The sequence below is a fragment of the Carassius gibelio genome, chromosome B15 (genome assembly GCF_023724105.1).
Source record: "Carassius gibelio isolate Cgi1373 ecotype wild population from Czech Republic chromosome B15, carGib1.2-hapl.c, whole genome shotgun sequence".
Classification (NCBI taxonomy): Eukaryota; Metazoa; Chordata; class Actinopteri; order Cypriniformes; family Cyprinidae; genus Carassius; species Carassius gibelio.
Window position 1 is genome coordinate 12,179,437 of NC_068410.1, and position 22,382 is coordinate 12,201,818.

At 35.7% G+C, this 22,382-nt stretch overlaps 2 protein-coding genes across 2 annotated transcripts; both read left to right on the plus strand.

Moving 5' to 3' along the window:
* The first annotated feature begins 302 nt into the window (after positions 1–302).
* Positions 303–5,340, plus strand: tp53i13 (tumor protein p53 inducible protein 13). The gene is made up of 9 exons (XM_052576446.1): positions 303–883; positions 1,269–1,340; positions 1,421–1,456; positions 1,624–1,682; positions 2,200–2,278; positions 2,362–2,490; positions 2,869–3,075; positions 3,199–3,826; positions 3,921–5,340. Exons 1-9 carry the CDS (start codon positions 791–793, stop codon positions 4,034–4,036), a joined length of 1,419 nt encoding a protein of 472 aa, XP_052432406.1. The 5' UTR covers positions 303–790; the 3' UTR covers positions 4,037–5,340.
* A 10,575-nt stretch (positions 5,341–15,915) lies between these two features.
* Positions 15,916–19,274, plus strand: LOC127972717 (matrilysin-like). Its single transcript, XM_052576447.1, has 10 exons — positions 15,916–16,091; positions 16,609–16,847; positions 16,946–17,094; positions 17,168–17,293; positions 17,386–17,544; positions 17,668–17,839; positions 18,143–18,276; positions 18,363–18,519; positions 18,610–18,713; positions 18,806–19,274. The coding sequence occupies exons 1-10, from the start codon at positions 15,960–15,962 to the stop codon at positions 18,904–18,906; spliced, it is 1,473 nt and encodes a 490-aa protein (XP_052432407.1). The 5' UTR covers positions 15,916–15,959; the 3' UTR covers positions 18,907–19,274.
* The last annotated feature ends 3,108 nt before the right edge of the window (positions 19,275–22,382 follow it).

The following is a 22,382-nucleotide window of genomic DNA, read 5'->3' on the forward strand; positions in this document are numbered from 1 at the left end:
AAAACAACCATAACAAAATAAATTAATAAATAAACTTTTTGTTGGGTCTTTGTTAACCAACTAAGCCATTTTAGATTCACATGCTTTCACTTAAATTACTAATTTAATTTTTTACTCAAGTTCTCACTTTACTGGGACATTTAGCTTTTTTTTCATATTTATTTATGATAAACAACTTACAACAATTTTCAATAACATTTTGTACTGATAAATAATACACTTCCTAGTTAACAAGTTGGCAGATGACGTCAAGGAGTTCTAAAGGTCGATAACGAGTTTCGATCCATGCGAGCCACCGTAGATGTGTGTGTGTGTGTATCCCCTGAAGGCTCATGAACACTCCTCACATTATTATGTGTATGAAGTTTACGTGATCTCAGGCTGTACAGACCATTATAAACAGAAGACGTCTGCGTGAATGGAAGGTGTACCTAAGGTTACAGCTCGCGATATTTCGATTCAGGGGACTGATGACTTTTAACTTGTCAAAAGAAAAACTTCAGATGTTGTTTATATAAGGACCCAAGACCTCAAACCATATCCGACGGCTCTATTCTGCTTTATTACCAATTGCGATGCCGTTCTCTATAACTTGGTTTCGTATTTCTAAGTAAACAAAACTAACTTTCCAACAGTGAAGGTGTGGATCGTGGAGCTCAGCATGGATCATCAGACGCGTTTGAACACAGACTTTTACGTTTATAAAGTCGTGAAGGGTGTTGGGATTATGTGGCGGAGATTTAGTAAACCTTACCGTACTGAATGTATTTGACTGCACTCGGATGAAGTCATGGGCCGTCGAGTGATCATCCTGTCTGGACTGATTTGTCTCTGTATGACACGGTGTTGTCCTTCCAGCCTGACACACTGCGACAATGGCAAGGTAGACATTATTAGACTTTTGTTCAGTTCACTCTGAACAACTCAGCATGCACGTTTAATCAAATTATAGCCATAATAATAATTGACATGACAAGTAGGGACAGCTGTAATCCTGCTAAGTTACTAAATCATCTAAAACTGCATGAAACATTTTCCCATTCATGTAATTATTTTGAAATACTAAATGAAATCATCAATATTTACTTGAATATTAATAATAAAAAATGTATTTATATTAATATTTACTCAAATTTTAGGCCTACATTTATTTATAATATTCTCATGTCTGCATTTTTAACCGTAATTGTTAGGACTATGGTGTTAAAAAAAAATCTATGTCATAACCAGTGTCATAACCTACCTTGTATCATATACAATTATTTCAGACAAATCTGGTCACAGACCTACCAGGACCTGACGAGCTTTTGTGTCAAGAGCTTTGGCCACAGTCACAGACGGTAAAATATATTTTATTGGACAAAACCAAATGCACACTGCTGATAAAAACATAGCTGACAGATGTTCCGTTTTATTGCAGAATATGCCTGATATTGACACAAAACATACTATAAAGGTAAATTAATTTCAAAGAGGTCATTAACTCTCAAGTAAGACCATGTAATGACCAAATAAACTATGTATTATAGATTGCATGCTGTTTGTCCATCATATCAACGGATTAGAGTAACGAAAAAACTATTAATAAAAGTATCTTTTAACTTGGCTTTCTGTCCTGTGCAGGCTGTTGGTCACATCTGTATGGAGACACCCATAATATACAATGACCGCATACCCACCCAGTAAGCACTGACGCACGCTCCGATCTCTTATCTGTGATTCCTTATCTGCTTCCAGTTCCGATTCCTCTGAACTATCCTGGTTCATTAACAGCTCCATTAACAGTTCTCTGGGCTTTTTAAGTCTCAGAATAAATGTGTGTGCTTGAATCGACGAATTAGAGTCATTTGTTCGAAATTCGAACTGCACTTTGATCGTATGTTTCTGATTCACTAAAAAGAAGCAATTCATAATAGTCATTCGTTCGAAATTCGAACTACGTTTGATTCGCTAAAAAGAACGACTCACATAAGTCATTTTCTCAAACTGGACTGATACAGTAGTACTGTAGTAAGTAACTACTTCTAGAAATTGTAAAGGTTTTGGCTCTGTATTCTGTCCGCTTTGGCATAAGAATGCACGTGCGCCAACACTTAACAGAAACAAACGTTATTCGATAATAATGTCTAACCCTGTTTAAATGTGTAGTTTATCATTTTACATAGCTGTGTTCGTTAAAGTAACTTACTATTTTTTCAGTGGTCCTTACCGGCCTGTTGAGGCAGAGAGTGGAGAGTATCTTTACTGCCCCCCTCAGCGATGGCTACACAACCTCAAAGTAATGCACAGTCACAGCATTTCTATAGCTAAAGCTGTTACTGAATATAACTTGATAAGCTCTGCACGTGTTGTTTGTGACAGAATGGAGCGCTGGTGTTTCTGTATCACCCGTGTGTCTCAGCGGAAGCTCGCAGGAGTTTGGCGGGGCTGGCTCGCTCGTGTCTGTCTCATTACATCCTCACACCTCACCCCTGGCTCAGCCAACACAGGGTGAGTCATTCGCTGTCACCGTTCACCACAACGACTGTGTAACACAGGTGTCTACATTAAACACTGGATGACTGTCTGTTCACAGTAGTTGTGGAAAGAGAAGGGAACTGACATCAAACAACTATTAATGACATTAATAACATATTTCTTTTGTTATCATTTTAACAAAATTACTGTATTTAAAACTATAATTTATTACTGTGACAGCAAGGTTATTTAAACATTATTGTACTGTGTATAGACTAATTAGTTAACAACACCTAATGCATAAACTAACAGTAGCAAATTGAGCCGTTCTATAAAATGTTATTTATCTGTCTGTTTATCTAAAAAGCACCATTTCTGACAAATTTCTCATGTCTGTTATCTTTCTGAAAGCCTTTAGCGGTGGTCTCGTGGGGTCGCTCACTAGAGATGTCTCGCGTCACGCTGGGGGTTTGTGATTGGTTGTTTGCCATTTCCTCCGATATTAGTCTGACTAATACAAGCCAAAGAGCAAAGTACAATCTATATTTGACAAAACCAGCACCTATGGACAAACCGGAGAACACCAGTCAACAGATGTCCAAAGTGGAGAGACTAAAGGTGAAGAAACTGCATTACATTGACCAATAAATCAATCGAGATTTGTATGATAATGCTGTCGATTTATGTATATACAAATACAAATAATATCCTTTTATGCCAAATTTCATTTTCATCTGTTAGTTCCTTAAAAACTGCTGCATGGAGACTCTCAGTCTCATCGAGGTACAGAGGACCAGAGGGAGAACCAGGAAGAGCAGGATGGTCGTCAATCAATCCCTGGAAGAAGTGGAACTGAAAGATGACGTCAAACCAGAATCTGCTAAACTGAACCTTACAGACACACTACTACAAAATCATACAAAAAAGATGGCCTCCTTCTCAGTGCTAACTGTTACACAATCTCTCAGTTCTGCAAAGGACAGTTCAAAGACAACCGAGAAGCAGTTGCCACAAAATAATGTGACTGAAAGACATGAATCCCAAACAGACAGAAAGAAACCTATGACAGAAAGTAAGAAGCATCGCATTAAGACTGACACAAAAGCTCAGAGGTCAGGATCTGAATGCGGGGAGCTTGGACAGTGTGGAATCTCAGACTCCCCAAAGTCTCCTCATTTAGGAGGGCCGCTGAGGGGCGAGAGGATACCCATACAACGTACAGATGAGGCCGTGTGGGCAGCAGGCGCTTTGGGATTCCTCTTAGTGCTTCTCACCTTGTCTGTGCTCCATACACGCCTCTATCGTCACTGGAGATCTTCAACCAGTCTCTACTGGCGTGACGACCAGCAAGACTATGAGAGTGTGGGTGGTAAGTACAACACTGTGTTCATGTTGCACAAAACCGTTAAATCTGTCACTTTCCCATAGATGGAGACTTATGAGAGGTGTCGATTGTGTTCCAGACATCATCCGGCGGAGGCTTAGGATGGTTGGCCGGAGGAAGAGGAGGACTAGCCAGAACAGAAGACGGGAATGTCCACTTTTGTCTAACTCCAGCAATGAGGAGAACTCTGACTAATGGACAGGACTGGTGAAGATACAAGAAATCATACAAACTGTTGGAATAGTTGGCACTCATGAAGTAAATACGGACCTTTTTATGAAGCTAAGGATAGCTTTTGCCCACATTCAGACAATACTTCAAAAAGACAGTTTGTCTCTGGTATTTCATATAGTGACAGTTAAGTGATAAAGGTTAATCATTTTATTTCTGCAGTTTTCAAACATTTAGTTTCAACATTTACACATTGTGTATCTTGTGTGTTGCTTTGTCTATTGTTGTTATAGCATACTGGTAAATTATAGCCGCGATGAAATGGAAGTAGTGACAAATAATATTTTTCATATTGTGATGTACATCAAAGTGCAATGCATTATCAAAAAAAAAACTAGGGTAGGTACTTTATTATATCCATCAATAGTTTATTAGATTTTGACATATGTGCATTGCATTCAAAAGTGAAGGCAGAAAGGCATATGTCACCAGAAGGACTAGTTTGGACTTTTCTTTTTTCTTTATTTTTCTTTTCTTTTTTTTATGAAACATGTTTATGAATTAAGTGCTGCACAATAAGATCACTAGCATGCATTTAGGAAATCGATGATAGTGAATTTCCATTTCATTCTGACTTACATGAAGGAATGTGGAATGTTTTGGTCACATTACAGCATTTGTTTCCTGCTTAGATATACATTTGTCCCACTGTGCATTTCTAAAATGCAGTGATCATTTACTCACCCTCATGTTGTTCCAAACCTGTATGACTTTTTCTTCTGTGGAACACAAAATACGAAATTTTGAAGAATGTCAGAACCCATATTTTAGTGACTATTTATTACATTTCCGAAAATATCTTATTTTATTGTTTTATGAAGGAAAAAAAGTCAAATAGGGGGTGTTTTTTTTTTTTTTTTGGGTGAACTTAATTTCCTTGCAGTTAATAGCCTCTTATGATGAGCACGGATGAATATGACGCATACGGTATTTTACTCTATAGCCCCGTCTGTTGGTGAGAATGACTGTGCTTTACGTGTCACGTGACTAGACACAAGGAGATGGCAGTAGAGAGCTCTCCAGTACCACTGGCACTCTGTGAATAGTTTAAATTATGTAACTCTGCTGGAAGTTGAGCAAATGCTTTTTCATGTGTAGCATACTAATTATATTGTTCAGATCCGTACTAAAATAGTGGAGAAGAAAATAAAGACATTAACTCCGATCCTGTTTGGGCTATAAACTACATATTTTGTATTAATAACCATTGTTTGAGGTTAAAGGTGTAGGCCAAAAATTAGTTAAATGTAATAAATCTGCTAATTTGGTGTTGTGGTAATTGTATTTAATGTTTTTATTTACTTAATTTTTTCTAGGTCACGTTTTCCCTTGAATGCTCTGCCGATTACTGTCTGAAATCGAATTTAGCGGCCTTACAAAACAGTATGAAAACAAAGCAGAACCTTGAATCAGAAGTTTTCATACATATTTTCACGCTTTGAAGTGAGATTCTAATGAAATTGAAAAAACACGTTTTGTCTAGAAAAATGTCTAATCTGCATTTATGACAAAAGGGGACTTATATTTAAGTCATTATTAAGCTAAAATAATATAATAGCATTTAGTATTTATAGTATTTCATATGTGTTAATTTTTGTGTATTTCAAGATCACACTGAAGTCACATTACTCCAGGTTGCAATCATTTGTCACTGAAGGATTAAGGCAAAATAACCCTCATTTTTAGCAAACATCCTCATCCTATGTCCTCCTCACCCCTCCACATATTAGATCTCCTAGCGGTTTTTCTGAATCCTAAACAATGCATTTTCTGTTCAACAGAATTAACCATATGATTGCCTCAATGATAACCAGGGTCATCTTTTGCAAGTGTGAGTGGTTGCGAGTTGTGCAATGGAAGTCATTTGAAGGAAAAATAAGGAATGCAGTGCAATCTGTGGATCATTGGCTTTCGGCTGTGCATTATGAAACCATTGCAGAAAACAAGAGATGCCATAGAAACATATGAAGCGAGCTGTTAAAGATGTATATGTGCTACATATTTGCTAATTAAACCTTTCAATCCGGTATGTGAACTAGCAGTGTCGCTGTGAATGCTCGTATCGGCTCAATCTAAAGAGGTTGCATTTCCAGCGATGAATGATAATTTAAGCATTAGATCTGTTCAAACATGAAGCTTGTGATATCTTGGAAAAGCAGAACTTTCTGTTGAAATTGAATTGGCTATTTCCTTCTTGCTCTAAGGCACCCTGGCAGGGCTCTTGGCAGCCATGTGAGGTTCAATGTGTCCAAGAAGGGAAATACTGTTGCATGTTTCAGGACGTGTTTTTTCTTTTTCCTTTTTTTTTTCGGCCTGTATGTTTGATGAACGTGAGAAAGAAAAAGCTTTCCACCCTTTTAGACAGTCACTTGTTTGTCTGGAGTCTGCTAATGTTGTATTTTATGTGCTACAAGCGGAGCCCAATTGTAAAAGGAATTTTATTTTATCTATTCTCCTCACCGCAAACAATTTTACAATTAGCCGCTTTAGCATTTTATGGCAGAAAGGCAGTGGGGCCACAATTATATCTGTTTTAAACATGTCTTTTAAACATGTAACTTACAATTACATGTTTCTTTAAATACTGTCCTCCTACTCATTCACGTTACCCGTTTTAGCACTATACACCAAAAAGTATTTATAGAGGGTTTTATGCTAAGTCTGCTTTACTGGAATCCAACACTGTCGATAGTCGAGACATGGTCATGTTCTCATAAAACTAATTAGAAATTGATAGAAAATGTAAGCTTATAACTATGGAAACATTACTAATACCTGCATATATCACTATATGTAAGATATAATATATTATGAACGCCTGTTCTGCACCAGAATAAAAAAAATACTGGGGACTAGTGACTGTGACTTTTTATTCTTTATTATGTGTTCTTTATATTTTTTTATTCTGTTGTAGAAACAGACTTCCGTAATATACAGTTGATCCTCATCGCAAATGTAATTTTGCTGTAATAACTGACAGACTGTACATTGTTACTGATGGACATTAAATATCGAATTTTGGGTTTAAGTTATTTTTTATATTCTTAACTGTGTAATAAAAATTTCTGGTAAGAAAAAAAAAGTCCATTACAATGTACAAAAGCAATGAGATGGAACCAATAATATTAAAATTTATCCTATTAAAAAAATAATAATAAATATAGCTGCAAGCAGCGATGTCGGGCTCAAGCCATCAATGCAACGCTACCCCGGTGGCATCAGGAAAACTGTGCCCAGCGGGCATAAGCATTTACAGTAACCCTCTGACAATACAATTTTAAGGGATGCGGCAGTTAAAGGGTTAATCCGACCAATCTAGACTTTGAAATCACATACACAGAACAATATATATAACTTTAGTAACACATTATTTTTATATTTATAAAAAATTTATAAGGTGTGCATTATAGCCATCACCTATATGAACACATTACAATTGTTTTGTGACTGCAAGTCTTTCTTCTCAAATGCTATTGAGCTTCAAATTTGCATTTGAGCCCATGTGAAATAGTAGCATAATTTACATATGACTTACAGTTTGTTGTAATAAATATCAAACATTCAAATTAATTGTGCATTATAGCTGTCACCTAGATGAACAATTACAGTTGTTTTTGTAAGTCATTCTCTTCAAATGCTACTGACGTTAGAAAAGTGTATAACAATATCACATGTAACTTTAGAGACCGTCCCTAAATTTGAGACTCTCGAATGTCCAATGTCAAGACAGCTTTATGCCTGTTTTTTTTTTTCTTTCTTTAGTTTTCTTTTCTCTGTGCCGGATTGCTGATGTCCTATACCCAGGCATAGATGTCCATCCATCAATTACGAACATTCAGCCGCAAACATGTGGTGTGATCTGTCACGAGCGCGGATGGGAGAATGGCGCATGTTTTTTTTCTTTTTTTTCTTTTTTTTTTTGAGCAACTGGGATGGTGCCCCTTCTGGGATTTGGTGCCCTGCGAATACTGCATACTCTGCATATAGGGAGCGGCGGTACTATCTGGAAGATATATTCCTCAAACCATCGTACAAGAAGTGGTGATGCTAGTCCTTCAAGAATCGCTCAAAAGCTATTTAAGTGTACAGTTTCCTTTTATTGCATCTTGAAATAAATATTTCTGAATTCTGAATCAAACTGGGTTGTGTTTATTTATTTATTTATTTTATGAGACAACTGAGACTTTAATCTCCTTTGTAATATATGTGCTTTTAAACCAAGAACAATTTATTTATAGATGTATTACTGCTTTATAATGACTATTATTAAGCGAAAAGGCTTTATAATCATGAACTATTTACTAATGCTTAGCTAATGAGTGCCATTATTATAAAGTGTTACCAATGCATTTACTAATGTTAACAAATTAGACATTATTTTACAGTGTTACCAAATCCTTAAATAATTTATTAGTGTTTTGTAATGATTTTAATAACCTATAAGCATTTGTGAAATAGTTTTGCTTGCATTGCAGCTTTATCTGTCAGTTTAAGAGTTTTACTGTTACATCCATGAGATTAATAAATGTCATGTCACGTCACAGTTTGTCATAGGTCAGTATCAAATGAGTTTTAAATTATTATTTGCAGCATAAATAAGGATTCTTAGGATGTTTTTAAATCCCTAAAACTGCCAGAAAAGGATAAGGCCTAAGAGATTTCTTAACCTGTAATGAAAGGAAAAAAACGCCACCATTAGCAACAACAAAAACAATAACAATTTAAAATACAGATATTTTTTTCCTGATTATTAAAGGGATGATAAGGTCTCTCTCTCTCTCTCTCTCTCTCTGCCAGACAGCCCCTCCCTACAGTCCACACACACTGTCAGTCACCAAAAATTCACAGTCACCAACCCCCTCACACTCCCCCTCCCTCTCCCCCTCCCTTTCCTCACACAGACAGAGTGGCCAGAGTGAGATCATGTCAGTTGAGAAGTCTGACAGTTTTCACATTTTCTTTTACCCATACAGTGTTGTAAAGTCGTGAAACTATGCATATTTCCTCAGAATTATTTGATATCTGTATGAAAAAATGCTTTGAAGTGTTTGGAAGCTGCAATTTAAAAATACAAGACAATTAATGTTTCCCTTTTTTACTGTCATTTCAAAAAATCACCACGACAAAACCGTTCAAGCTAACCAAAATCTGTTCGCAATTTAAGTTCCTCGATGTTTTTTCTTCATGTAAACAAAGTTTGGTGTGTATAGTGTACTTCCCCTGTGAGGAGTATTCATTAATTCACAACTGTAAAATCTCAAAAAATACACATTAAAATCAAAATAGCCGACTTCCTGTTGGTCGTAGCTGATAACTGTGAATTAGAAAGTTGTCCGTCTTGATAAGAACAATTTATGTACCAAGTTTGGTGTCTGTAGCTAAAACTAACCCCCCCACTTTTGACAAAAGGTGGCGCTATAGAGTGCCTCATTCACGCCCTTTTAAAAGTTTTTGCCATTGTCTAGCTATCACTAATACTGATATGTGTTTTGAGTTTCATGTAAATCTGAGGTTGTTATCTGCCTCAAAATCACCATAACAGAATATTCAAGTTTGACACGTTGCCATGGCAACACTATATCAGATATCAATATCCCCACAACAGATTTTCATCGGCCGTGTTTTGTCATTATTCTGATGAAGTTTTAAGCAAATCGAGTAAAAATAAGATGCTGAATTCAAAGCATTTGGAAAATGACACACTTCCTGCTGCCAGTTGGTGGCGCTATAACGTTGACTCTTAATAGTCACATATATACAATCGGTATCATACAACGAACAAACCCATGAAGTTTGATCAAATTCAGGAAATGTATGTGGATGTTATTAGACATTTCCTATTTCTCATTTCTCGCCATAAGTTCCACGCCTCGCCACGGGCAAACCGTTCGAGATATCAAAAATCCCCTCGCAATTTTTCATCCTCAATGTCTTGAGATCATGTTCACCGAGTTTCGTGGCGAACGGGTTGAAAACCTCAGAGGAGTATTTCAAATTCCAGAGCATGCTTTTTTTAAACAGCCCTGAATAGCTGATTTCCTGTTGGGCGGAGCCTATGACATAAAGTGTGAAAGTTGTTCAGCTCAATGAGATCTATAAGTCTACTGAGTTTCATATAAATACATGCAAGTGTGTGTGAGCTATGGTTCAAGATTTCTGACTGTGTTCCAGGGGGCGCTGTAGAGCCCCTGTGCCACGCCCGGGTCCCAGCCTCTGCGGCGTCCTGATGGCCGCAGATTCCAATGTGTGTGCCAATTTTCAAGAGTTTTTGAGCATGTTAAGGCCCCCAAAAACCCCCGGAAGGTTTAATAAAAAATAAAAATAATAATAATAAATATAGCTGCAAGCAGCGATGGCGGGCTCAAGCCGTCAGTGCAACACCACCCCGGTGGCATCGGGAAAACTGTGCCCAGCGGGCATAAGCATTTACAGTAACCCTCTTGCAATCAAATTTTAAGGGATATGGCAGTTAAAGGGTTAATCCGACCCATCTAGACTTTGAAATCACATACACAGAACAATATATATAACTTTAGTAACACTTTATTTTAATATATATAAAAAATGTATAAGTTGTGCATCGTAGCTGACACCTAAATGAACACATTACAATTGGTTTATGACTGCAAGTCTTTCTCCTCAAATGCTATTGAGCTTCAAATTTGCTTTTGAGCCCATGTGAAAAAGTAGCATAATTTACATATGACTTACAGTTTGTTTTAATAAATATCAAACATTCAATTTAATGGTGCATTATAGCTGTCACCTAGATGAACAATTACAGTTGTTTTTATGACTGTAAGTCATTCTCTTCAAATGCTACTGACGTTAGAAAAGTGTATAACAATATTACATGAAACTTTAGAGACGGTCCCTAAATTTGAGACTCTCGAATGTCCAATGTCAAGCCAACTTTATGCCTGTTTTTGTTTTGTTTTTTACTTTATTTTTCTTTTCTCTGTGCCGGATTGCTGATATCTTTTACCCGGGCATAGATGTCCATCCATCAATTACGAACATTCATCCGCAAATGTCCGAGCGGTCGCGAGCGCGGATGGGAGAATGGCGCATGTTTTATTTTTTTTTTAGCTACTGGGATGGTGCCCCCTCTGGGAGTTGGTGCCCTACGAAGACTGCGTATTCTGCATATAGGGAGCGGCGGTACTATCTGGAAAATATATTCCTCAAACCGTCGTACAAGAGGAGGTGATGCTAGTACTTCAAGAATCTCTCAAAACCTATCTGTTCATAAAGCCTATATATAAAGTCTTAATATAGTATTCCACAATATGTTGTGCTATTCTAATATTATTGTGTTTTTTTACTGACATTGTTATTTGCTGTTATTTTTTGTTTTAATATTGTTACTGTTGTTACTTGTTGTACGGTGACCTTGAGTGGTTTGAAAGGCGCCTTAAATAAAATGCATTATTATTATTATTATTAGCTGTACACTTGATAAAAAAAAAAAATATATAAACTTATGCAATTGTATATATATATATATATATATATATATATATATATATATAGTGTACAGTTTTCTTTTATTGCATCTTGAAATAAATGTTTCTGAGTTCTGTGTTTGTTTGTTTTTTTTTTTGTTTTTTTTAGGAAGATTACAGCCTTTAATCTCCTCAAAATAAATATGCATATAAACCATGAACAATTTAATTATAGCTGTATTTATAAAATGCTTACTAATGACTATTCATTTTGGGAGTAGGCTAGCAACAGTTGATGTTGAGGCCTAAGATATTTCTTAAGCTGTAATGATGAAAAAACAACAACAACACAAAATTGCTTTTTTTTCTGCTGGTGATTAAAGAGATGATTAAGTCTCCCTCCCTCTCTCTCTCTCTCTCTCTCTCTCTCTCTCTGACACCAAGCCCATCCCCTCTCCCACACATTCGCACAAACTCAGCACACACACTTAACACACACACACTTAACACACAAACACACACACACATACACACACATTACCCAGAGGGACAGAGTGACATCAGATGTATGGTAGTTTTTTTAATTTTCTATCATCCATATAGTGTTGTATAGTCATGAAACTATGCATATTTCCTCAGAATGACTTGTCTTCTATGTGTACATTTTGTTGAAGTGTTTAGAAGCTGCACTTAAAAAAATAAAAGACATTTACTGGTTCCTTTTTTACTGTTATTTCAAAAAATCACCATGACAAAACCATTCAAGCTATCCAAAACTAATTCGCACCTGTTCTGTAAGATAAATTCTTTAAACAGTGGTAAAAGAGGATGTGGTGCTGATCCTTCAAGAGTCACTCCAAACTTATCTGTCCATAAAGCCTATAAAGAATTATTCTTAATACACAGTATTTCACAATACTTCAGCATATTATTCTAATTAAGTGAGGGTCATTTTATCAGTAAAATACATATTATTTTTCTTTGAAAGATTTCTATAAATGATTTAAATCATACTTGTTTCTACAATAATTATTTAAAAGTAATCATATATCGCCATCTGGTGGCCATTATTGGTACTAAGAATTGCAAGCTTGATTTATATGTTATGATAGTTTTAATTTTAAGCTGGCTCTTGAAAATGATAAAGCTATGAAACTTGCTGTGCTTCTTTCAAATGATGACTTCTACGTATATAAAAAATTATGAAGAGTTGGAATGAAGAATGTTAAAGATATAGTAAAATAACTATTGTATTTTTTTATGTTACTTTAATAAATCGGTATGGCCACACCATTTAAGGTATCCTTAACCCATTCACAATTTAACATCTTCAGTATATTGGCATCATGTTGAAAAAGTTTGGTGTGAACTACTTGTGTCTTCTTGGAGGAGTATGATTCATTTACAGGCTGAGTTTATCATAAATCCACAATAAAATTTCTGAGTTCTGTATCAATCTGTGTTGTTGTTTTTTTATTTTTATTTTTTTATTTTTCATAGGAAGATAACTGACCCTTTACTCTCCTTTTTAATAAATGTGCTTATAAACCAAGAACAAGCTATTTATAGCTGTATTTATAAGCTGCTTACTACTGACTATTAATATTGGGACAAGGCTTTATAAAGCATGAACTGACTATTTACTAATGAGTGCAGTTATTATAAAGTGTTACCAATGCATTTACTAATGTTAACAAATTAGACATTATTTTACAGTGTTATAAAATTCTTTAATGACTTACAAGCATTTGTGAAAGTTCTGCTTGCATTACAGCTTAGTCTTCATCTGTGAGCTGAACAGTTTTACTGTTACATCCATGAGATTATGTAAATTAAGATAAATGTCATGTCACAGGATGGAATAGGTCAGTATCAAATGAGATTTAAATTATTATTTGCAGCACAAATAAGTATTTTTAGAATTTTGTTTTTAATTCCTGAAACTGTCAGAAAAGGATAAGGCCTAAGAGATTTCTTAAGCTGTAATGAAAACAGCAATGTTAGCAAAAGCAACAAAAAATAACAATTTAAAATAATTTTTTTTTTCTGGTGATTAAAGAGATGATTAAGTCTCTCTCTCTCTCTCTCATTCTCTCTCTCATTGTGTCTGCCACTCAGCTCATGCCCATCCCCCAATCACAGACACACACACACACACACACACACACACACACTCAGTCAGCACACATACATTCCTCAAACAGAGGGACAGAGTGAGTTGAGATGTCTGAAAGTTTTTTAATTTTCTTTTAATCATACAGTGTTGTAAAGTCATGAAACTATGCATATGTCCTCAGAATGATTTGATCTCTGTATGATTTTTTTTTTTAAGTGTTTGGAAGCTGCAATTTAAAAATACAAGACAATTAATGATTCCCTTTTTACTGTCATTTCAAAAAATCACCACGACAAAACCGTTCAAGCTAACCAAAATCCGTTCGCAATTTAAGTTCCTCAATGTTTTTTCAACATGTAGACAAAGTTTGGTGAGTATAGTGAACATTTCCTGTGAGGAGTATGCATTAAATCAAAGCTCAATTTAAATATTCAAATCAAAATAGCCGACTTCCTGTTGGTCGTAGCTGATGACTGTGAATTAGAAAGTTGTCCGTCTTGAAAAGAACAATTTATGTACCAAGTTTGGTGTCTGTAGCTAAAACTAACCCCCCCACTTTTGACAAAAGGTGGCGCTATAGAGTGCCTCCTTCACGCCCTTTTAAAAGCTTTTGCCATTGTCTAGCTATCACTAATACTGATATGTGTTTTGAGTTTCATGTAAATCTGAGCTTGTTGTCTGCCTCAAACTCACCATAACAGAACATTCAAGTTTGACACGTTGCCATGGCAACACAATATCAGATATCAATATCCCCACAACAGATTTACATCGGCCATGTTTTGTCATTATTCTGATGAAGTTTTAAGTAAATAGAGTAAAAATAAGATGCTGAATTCAAAGCATTTGGAAAATGACACACTTCCTGCTGCCAGTTGGTGGCGCTATAATGTTGACTCTTAATAGTCACATATATGCGATCGGTATCATACAACGAACAAACCAATGAAGTTTGATCAAACTCAGGCAATGTATGTGGATGTTATTAGACATTTCCTGTTTCTCATTTCTCGCCATAATTTCAACGCCTCGCCACGGGCAAACCGTTCGAGATATCAAAAATCCCCTCGCAATTTTCCATCCCCAATGTCTTGAGATCATGTTGACCGAGTTTGGTGGCAATCAAGTAAAAGACCTATGACAAGTATATCAAATTCCAGAGCATGCTTTTTATAAACAGCCCTAAATAGCTGACTTCCTGTTGGGCGGAGCCTATGACATAGAGTGCGAAAGTTGTTCGGCTCAATGAGATCTATAAGTGTACTGAGTTTCATATAAATACATGAAAGTGTGTGTGAGCTATGGTTCAAGATTTCTGACTGTGTTCCAGGGGGCGCTGTAGAGCCCCTGTGCCACGCCCGGGTCCCAGTCTCTGCAGCGTCCTGATGGCCGCAGATTCCAATGTGTGTGCCAATTTTCAAGAGTTTTTGAGCATGTTAAGGCCTCCAAAAAACCCCGGAAGGTTTAATAAAAAATAAAAAAAATAATAATAAGAAGAATAATCCTTAGAAGAACAATAGGGCTCTTCGCCCCTTCGGGCTTGAGCCCTAATTAATACTAAAATGAATACAGTGGACTCACTAATTGGTCTCAAAACTGTGCAAGCAATAAAATGCCAGTGATGATGTATAACATTATTGCAATTAACAGTACTAATGAAGCAATTTTCCCTCTGTTTAAGAGCATTTGCAAAAGGCTAAAACTTCAATCTTTAAAATAGTAGGGATTGTATTATTATTGTTCATAAACTATTGAATCTACAGATTTTCCTAAAAAACTCTTTCATAACAATATTTTCACAACTAGACTTGCAGTATTCTGCCAAATTCTCAAGGAAAGGCAAGGAAAACAAACAACGGTGCATTCATTTATAAATGCTGCAGATCACCAGATACAACACTCCACAGTGCAAAACATTGCTTACATTAGAGCTATTTGAGGATGGAGGGGGGAGGGGGAGGGGAATGCTTTCTTTAAAAGTCTAATTCTATTCTCTCCACCACACGGGTATCCCTAATGGAAGAGGCATTTCATTGGGTATGAAATACTGTAGGAAATATGCTAGATGCCACTCAGACAGTCCCATGTGAAATCTAGGAATTGCTTTTTGAGGTAAATGCCTTTGATGCATATAATTTGACACATCTTACACAGGATCCCTCTTTTCTTGTGACCAGAGCAAACCACTCCCTAAGCTTGAGGTTTTCCTGGTCTTGGCACTGTCTGAGTCATAATAATACGTTAAAAGGCATTCCCATCAGCTAAGACTTTCAAAGTCTCCTTGGACTGGCCATTTTCAGAAGCTTCTGTGGTCTGCCAAGGGGAGATGCAGGTTTTACTCTGTCTGGTTTGTGCCTTTGGCCTTTTTGGTCAGTATCATCCAGCACCTTTACCACTGGAAGATGATGGACCAGTGCATCCGACAAGACCTGCTCAGAATGACCTGTCCGTGGCGACAGTAAGTCACTCATTTGTACCTTTTTCAAGGAGGTAATACTTGCAATTTATTTATTTTTTCTTTGTTAAGACATTGTGTGTGTGTGTGTGTGTGTACATATATATATATATATTTATATTTATAAGAGAAAAATACTGTAATAGAGATATTGTGTTCTCATTGATGATATTCCATTCTCAATATAAAATTTTTCGTTCGAAACAATTGAAGTGTATTTTCTATTTCTGTTTATTTCTATCTATTCGGTCTTTACATACATGAACAAATGTACAAATAACAGTCTATTTGTTCATACCTAATGTGAATGTTTGCAGTTTTACATGTAATAAAATAAATACATAAAAAAAAATACATTTGCATAATATAATGAAAATGCAGCTTATTTTCCTTTGAACCTAAAAGCATATTGATGATAAAGTAAAGCTTATCAAGTGGATGAAACACAGGAAGTGGGTGGAAATATAATGATATTTGATGTTCATGTTGACTGTGGTGTATCCTGCACATGTTCTTGTAGAAATACCTGCAGAAATTCTACAGTTTCCAAGCAGATCCTAAAGGCCGCAGGAGGAGGAGTCGTCCCTCGTTCTCTTCCAAACTGAAAGACATGCAGAGCTTTTTTGGGCTGAACAGGACAGGAACCCTGAACCCAGACACCCTCGCTGTCATGACGGCTCCTAGATGTGGCGTCTCAGATGTGGAGGATTACAGTCACAGACGTGGAAACAGGTGGAAGAAAAACATCATCACTTACAGGTAAATACCATATTTATATTGTACCTTACATAAAATGCTCCTAATCTGGACAGTAACGCTCCACCATGTTTGGTAATGAAAGGCGTACACTCTTACAGTGTAGGGAGATACACCAGTGACTTACCAGTGAATACAGTGGATGATCTGTTCGCGTTGGCTCTAGATGCATGGGCAAAGGCCAGCCCTCTCACCTTCCAGAGGTCATATTCACACCAGGCGGACATCATGGTGGAGTTTGTTGGAAACGGTAAGTTAGCATCCACTTACATGCTCTTTCACCTTCGAAGATGATGTTCATTTATTCTGAAATGAACTCCTAGAACATGGCGACTCCTTCCCCTTCGATGGTCCGGATGGCACACTGGCCCATGCTTTTGGCCCAGGGGAAGGCATCGGTGGGGACGTTCATTTTGATGAAGCCGAAGCATGGACGGCTGGGTTCAAAGGTTACTTAAATAAGACATACTCAAATAATATAGGACTACACTTAGTACTAAAAAGAAAATGGTTGACTTGTTTTCTCACTGTTTTTCTTCAGGGTTTAACCTGTATGTGGTAGCTGCACATGAGTTTGGTCATGCACTTGGTCTGAAGCACTCGCAAAACCCAGATTCAGTGATGTATCCGACGTACAAAAATAGAAAAACACAAAACCTGCTCTCCAGTGAAGATATCATGAACATAAACACACTCTACGGTAAAACAAATCATGTTTCACAATCTATAACTGTGAAATGGTGATATTGTGGGAACAGGGGCAGTGTTCAGTTTCCACATTTATATGAGAGATCACATGTCTGTGTTTGTTTCTGTCCAACAGGGCCAAGGGACAAAAGGCCCTATCCATCTGCAAGATTTAGCTGGAGCTATCCCAGCAGCCCCTGGTACAGTGGTTCATATTTCCCCGCGTCATTCAAGGACACATGTAATTCCAATCTGACTTTTGATGCTGTGACTACTGTTGGAGAAGCCATTTTCTTCTTCAGGGACAAGTGAGTTGATCACATAGAGTGTTAGCTGCCACTTACAATCCATTAGAAAGCAAAAAGAAGAGAACATAATAGGAACTTGTAAAACATGAGTATTTAAATCAAAACTCTGATTTCATACTTCGTAATTGCATCTTTCTCACAATTGCAATTGTTTCTCTCTGTTATGACTATTTCTTGCAATTATGCATTTATATCTTATATATCAATTTATCAATGACAATGGCAATATTTACTTGCTTATATCACATGCGTAATTTTTATCATATAAGGTTATCAAATGTAACTCTATTTGTCCCATTGCAGATACTTGTGGATCAAACACAATAATCAAAATGATATAAAGGAAGGTCCGATCAGCAATTTCATGCCAAAAATTGATTGTCGGATCGGCGCTGCTTACTGGGTTCCCCAGCGCTCAGCAGCATATCTGTTCAACGGTAAGGAACAGGTTTGACATCATGTAGTCCTGAATTGCCTTCAATGTGTAGAATAAAACCCATTTTCTGTTCTACATTCAATGCAGGGACAAATTTCTGGACTGTGAAAGGATCCCAGGTAAAAGGCAGAGCGAAAAACATCAGCAGCCTGGGGTTCCCATCATGGGTACAGCAGATAGATGCTGCAGTCCACATTCACAAAACTGTACACACCCTGTTCTTCACCCAACACCAGTACTGGAGGTGAACTAAAAAGATGCAAGAGCAGTCTTAATATCACTAATATCAGTCTCAATGAATGACACTGCAAATGTTTTTTTTTTCTTCTCATAGGTATAATGAACACAACAAGACAATGAGTGACTCCAGCCCACGTAACATTTCTGACGACTTCCCAGAAATAAATGGACCCCTAAGTGCAGCAATTTATAAAGATGGTAGGTACCAGTCTGATTGCAATTGGTCTATAATTTAACTAACATGTATTTCCATTCACATAACTTTCATCCGTCACTATAATTTTTTTCAGGTTCTCTTCATTTCTTTGTTGGCTCCGATGTGTATGAATATGATGTCAAACAAAAGGAAATTATTGGTGCAGATAAGACAACTTCCTGGCTTGGATGTTAACGGACATTCGTTAGACTAATAGTTCCTAAATCCAATTATATTTTAAAGGTGAATCATGCAGCAAAAGTGGCTGCAAATATGGCATTAGTTATGTTGTACTGAACTGTATTTTTCAGCATGGTGAGCTTGTGTTTTATGTGGTGAATGCATCTACTGTTTAATGTCTTTGGAACATATTTGAAATGCAAATGTATCTAAAAAGTCAGAATGTGGTTTCAATTCAAATTTATGACTGTATCATTACTTTTAAAGAAAAAAAAACGTGTTTGCCATTCAGTTCTGCAGTTGCATGACTGAGGTAAACCGAAGTATTTAGCCTGGATATGCACTAATCGGTGTGTGTGTTCATGACTGTAATAAAATAAGTAATAAAAGTACTTCTGGAAATCCTTTTCACGCAAAAAGAGTATTTCAGAATATACCAAATGAACAAAATCTTAAATCGTTTTCCAAAAATCATGACACAATCATAATCCTCTTCACCCACTAAGATTCCTGATGCGAAACTAGACGTGTTCTCATTTTGTGGACGACAAAAGCCACTAAATGCCTGACGATAAATTCTTGTTTTGAGGGCCTGGGTCCCACGTGATTTCTTACTGTCTTAAAGGTATGCATGAGTTGTATAAGACCCAGACGACATAAAAAGAAGAAGATAAATGTGCCATTGTCAAAATGAGCAGGTTGTGACCTTGGATCTTTTTGTGTTGGATGTGAGTCTTCAGAGCCCAGAGGATATCCATCAAGCTGAGGTTTGTCTGTCATTATGTGTTTCTCAAGGCAAGGCTATATATCCAACATATTTTATTGCACAGATAATCTTTGATTTCTCTTGGACAGATCGCATCAAAGTTTGATTTGTATTACAGTTACCGCCATTTCAATATTTGGTTTGTAAAACAAACATATCCTTAATAATAATAGAATAAAAGTTATTATTATTGTTGTTGTACAGTAAGTGAAAATAAAAACATTAACGCTTTAACTGTCACCCAGTCCCATATACGGGAAGCCTACATTTACTTCTCTATATTACAATTAACCTCTTAACTGTCACTCACAGACTTTATAGTGCACGTTCCAAACTTAAATTTTTATAATTCATGAATGAAAATATTTTCTAATATTTACATGGTAATGCAATGTCTGATTTTAAAATGGGTAATAAAGGATGAATTTTGAGATTTTAAGTTTTCAGTTGATAAATAACTTCTGATGATTTCTAAAACGTGATAGAGAAAAGGGCAATGAAGAAGTCTTTTTTAAAATAAAGGTCAAAACTCCAGTTATAATTTAGATTTTTGAGGGTGCACTCTTTTCATAAATTAATCTATTACTTTTCCTATATAATTTTTTAACAAAAAACATTGGTAAAAAATATATTTGGGAGTCTTAAGACCTTTTCAACGATATATAGTTTGTCTAGATTAGATCAGATTTAAAAAAATATTATTAAGTAGATACTTATAATTATTTGGATCATTATGTAACTTCTTTTCAAATCATTTGCATGCATAATACTTATTAATAGTGGTAAACTGCATACAGTAAAAGTAAAATATGAATTTGTAAAAACTAAAAGTTAAATAATACATTATTTTAAAGTATTATTAAAACATAAACATAAAAGGAACACAAATCATAAATCGTATATAAATTGTTCTTGATTGATTGATTTCAGAATGATGGACCATCTTATTATTAATTTATTATTATAAATAAATAAATAATTTAATAAATCGCTACAATTACTTATAAAGAGTTTAAATAATAATAAAAATAAGGATAAACATTTTATAAATACTTAAATATAAAAAAAATAAAGCAGATTTACTGTCTGACAGGAATATCTGCAGCGATTCTATCAACTGAAGATGTGTGGTCTTCAATGAAGGAGAAGATCAGAGCAATGCTGCATTTCTTTGAGCTGAGGAAAAGTCTGGATCTTCTGGATCTGAGAGAGAAAATATGTGGAGTACCTGATGTGGAGAACTTCAGCTTTTATCCTGCACGGCCCAAATGGAAGAGAAGCACCATCACATACAGGTCTGGCAGAGAATATCCATATCTACAATGTTTCCATCCAGATTTATATCAGTAGGCTATTCCTTTAATAAATGGATTAAGTGTGTCTTGGTTTTTAAGTTGGTTATACTGCAATCAACTGAGAAAAGCCTCGGGATTTTGTTTGTTTGTTATTCCTCTCATTAAATCTCTCAGGTTTCAACATGTCTTTTGTAATATGTGGCTCCTATGAATCCTGCAGGATTACTAGATATAGCCCTGACCTCGTAAAGAGGTGGAGAACTCCTTGAGTTTGGCTCTATAAAAATATTACACATAATATTTCTGTAGAACATTGCCTACCCTACCTTTATTATATTTATTCAGCAAGTTACTGTAAATTCATTCATAATGTTACAAAAGATCTCAAATAAATTGTTCTTTTGAAATAAAGAATCCTGGAAAAAATGTATCATGGTTTCCACAAAAATATTAAGCAGCGTCTCTACTCTCAGGAATGATAATGATCATGTTTCTTCAGCACAAAATCAAGAAATTAGAAGGATTTCTGAAGGATCATTAGACACTGAAGACAAGAGCAATGGAAGCTGGAAATTCAGTTTTTCCATCACAGGAATAAATTACATTTTAGAATGCATTGAAATAGAAAAATATTAAAATGTAATATTTCACTTTTTTTTTTTTTTATCAAATAAATGCAACCTTGGTGGCCATAAGAAACATTTTAAAAAATCCTAAAGCTATTGAACAATAGTGTAAATATTTACTCTTCTACTAGGTCATAAATATAGTCAAAGGGCTATTTTAGCTCCATCTATGAATTTGGATTTCCGGATACAGTGAAACAAATAGATGCAGCTGTTCATGTCATTGAATATGGAAATACATATTTTTTTCATATATTTCAGGTAACATCTTTATTTTTTCTAAAATCATTATCTAAAGATCATATTGTTTAAAAATGCCTAAATGTAATGCTTTTCTTCCAGAAAAAGTTTATCCGATAACTCTCATTTTATTCATTTATAGAGAACATTCTTTTTTATTATTTATGATGGGAAAATAAGTGTGATGGATTGTGGTTTTCCAAGGAAAACTCATAGGGATTGGCCTAGAATTGTTGGGAAAGTAGATGTAGCTTTTGAACTCAGTGGTAATGGACTGAATAATTTTCTACTAGTGTTCTCTGTAAAATAATTTTCCCTGGAATTACTGTACATGCATGATTTTTGTTTTGTTTTTTCTAAACGGCATGTTCATCTCTTCTGCAGATCAAAGGCATTCATCTTTCACATTATGAACACAAATGCTTAGTTTGGCTGCTAACAGTTGAAAATGTGAAGATCTGTTCACAAAAAGCAATTGTGTGATTGACTGTTGTGACTCATATTAAATGTTAAATAAGTTTAGTTATAAAGTATCAAGAGATTGGAATCTTTCACGTGGTTACA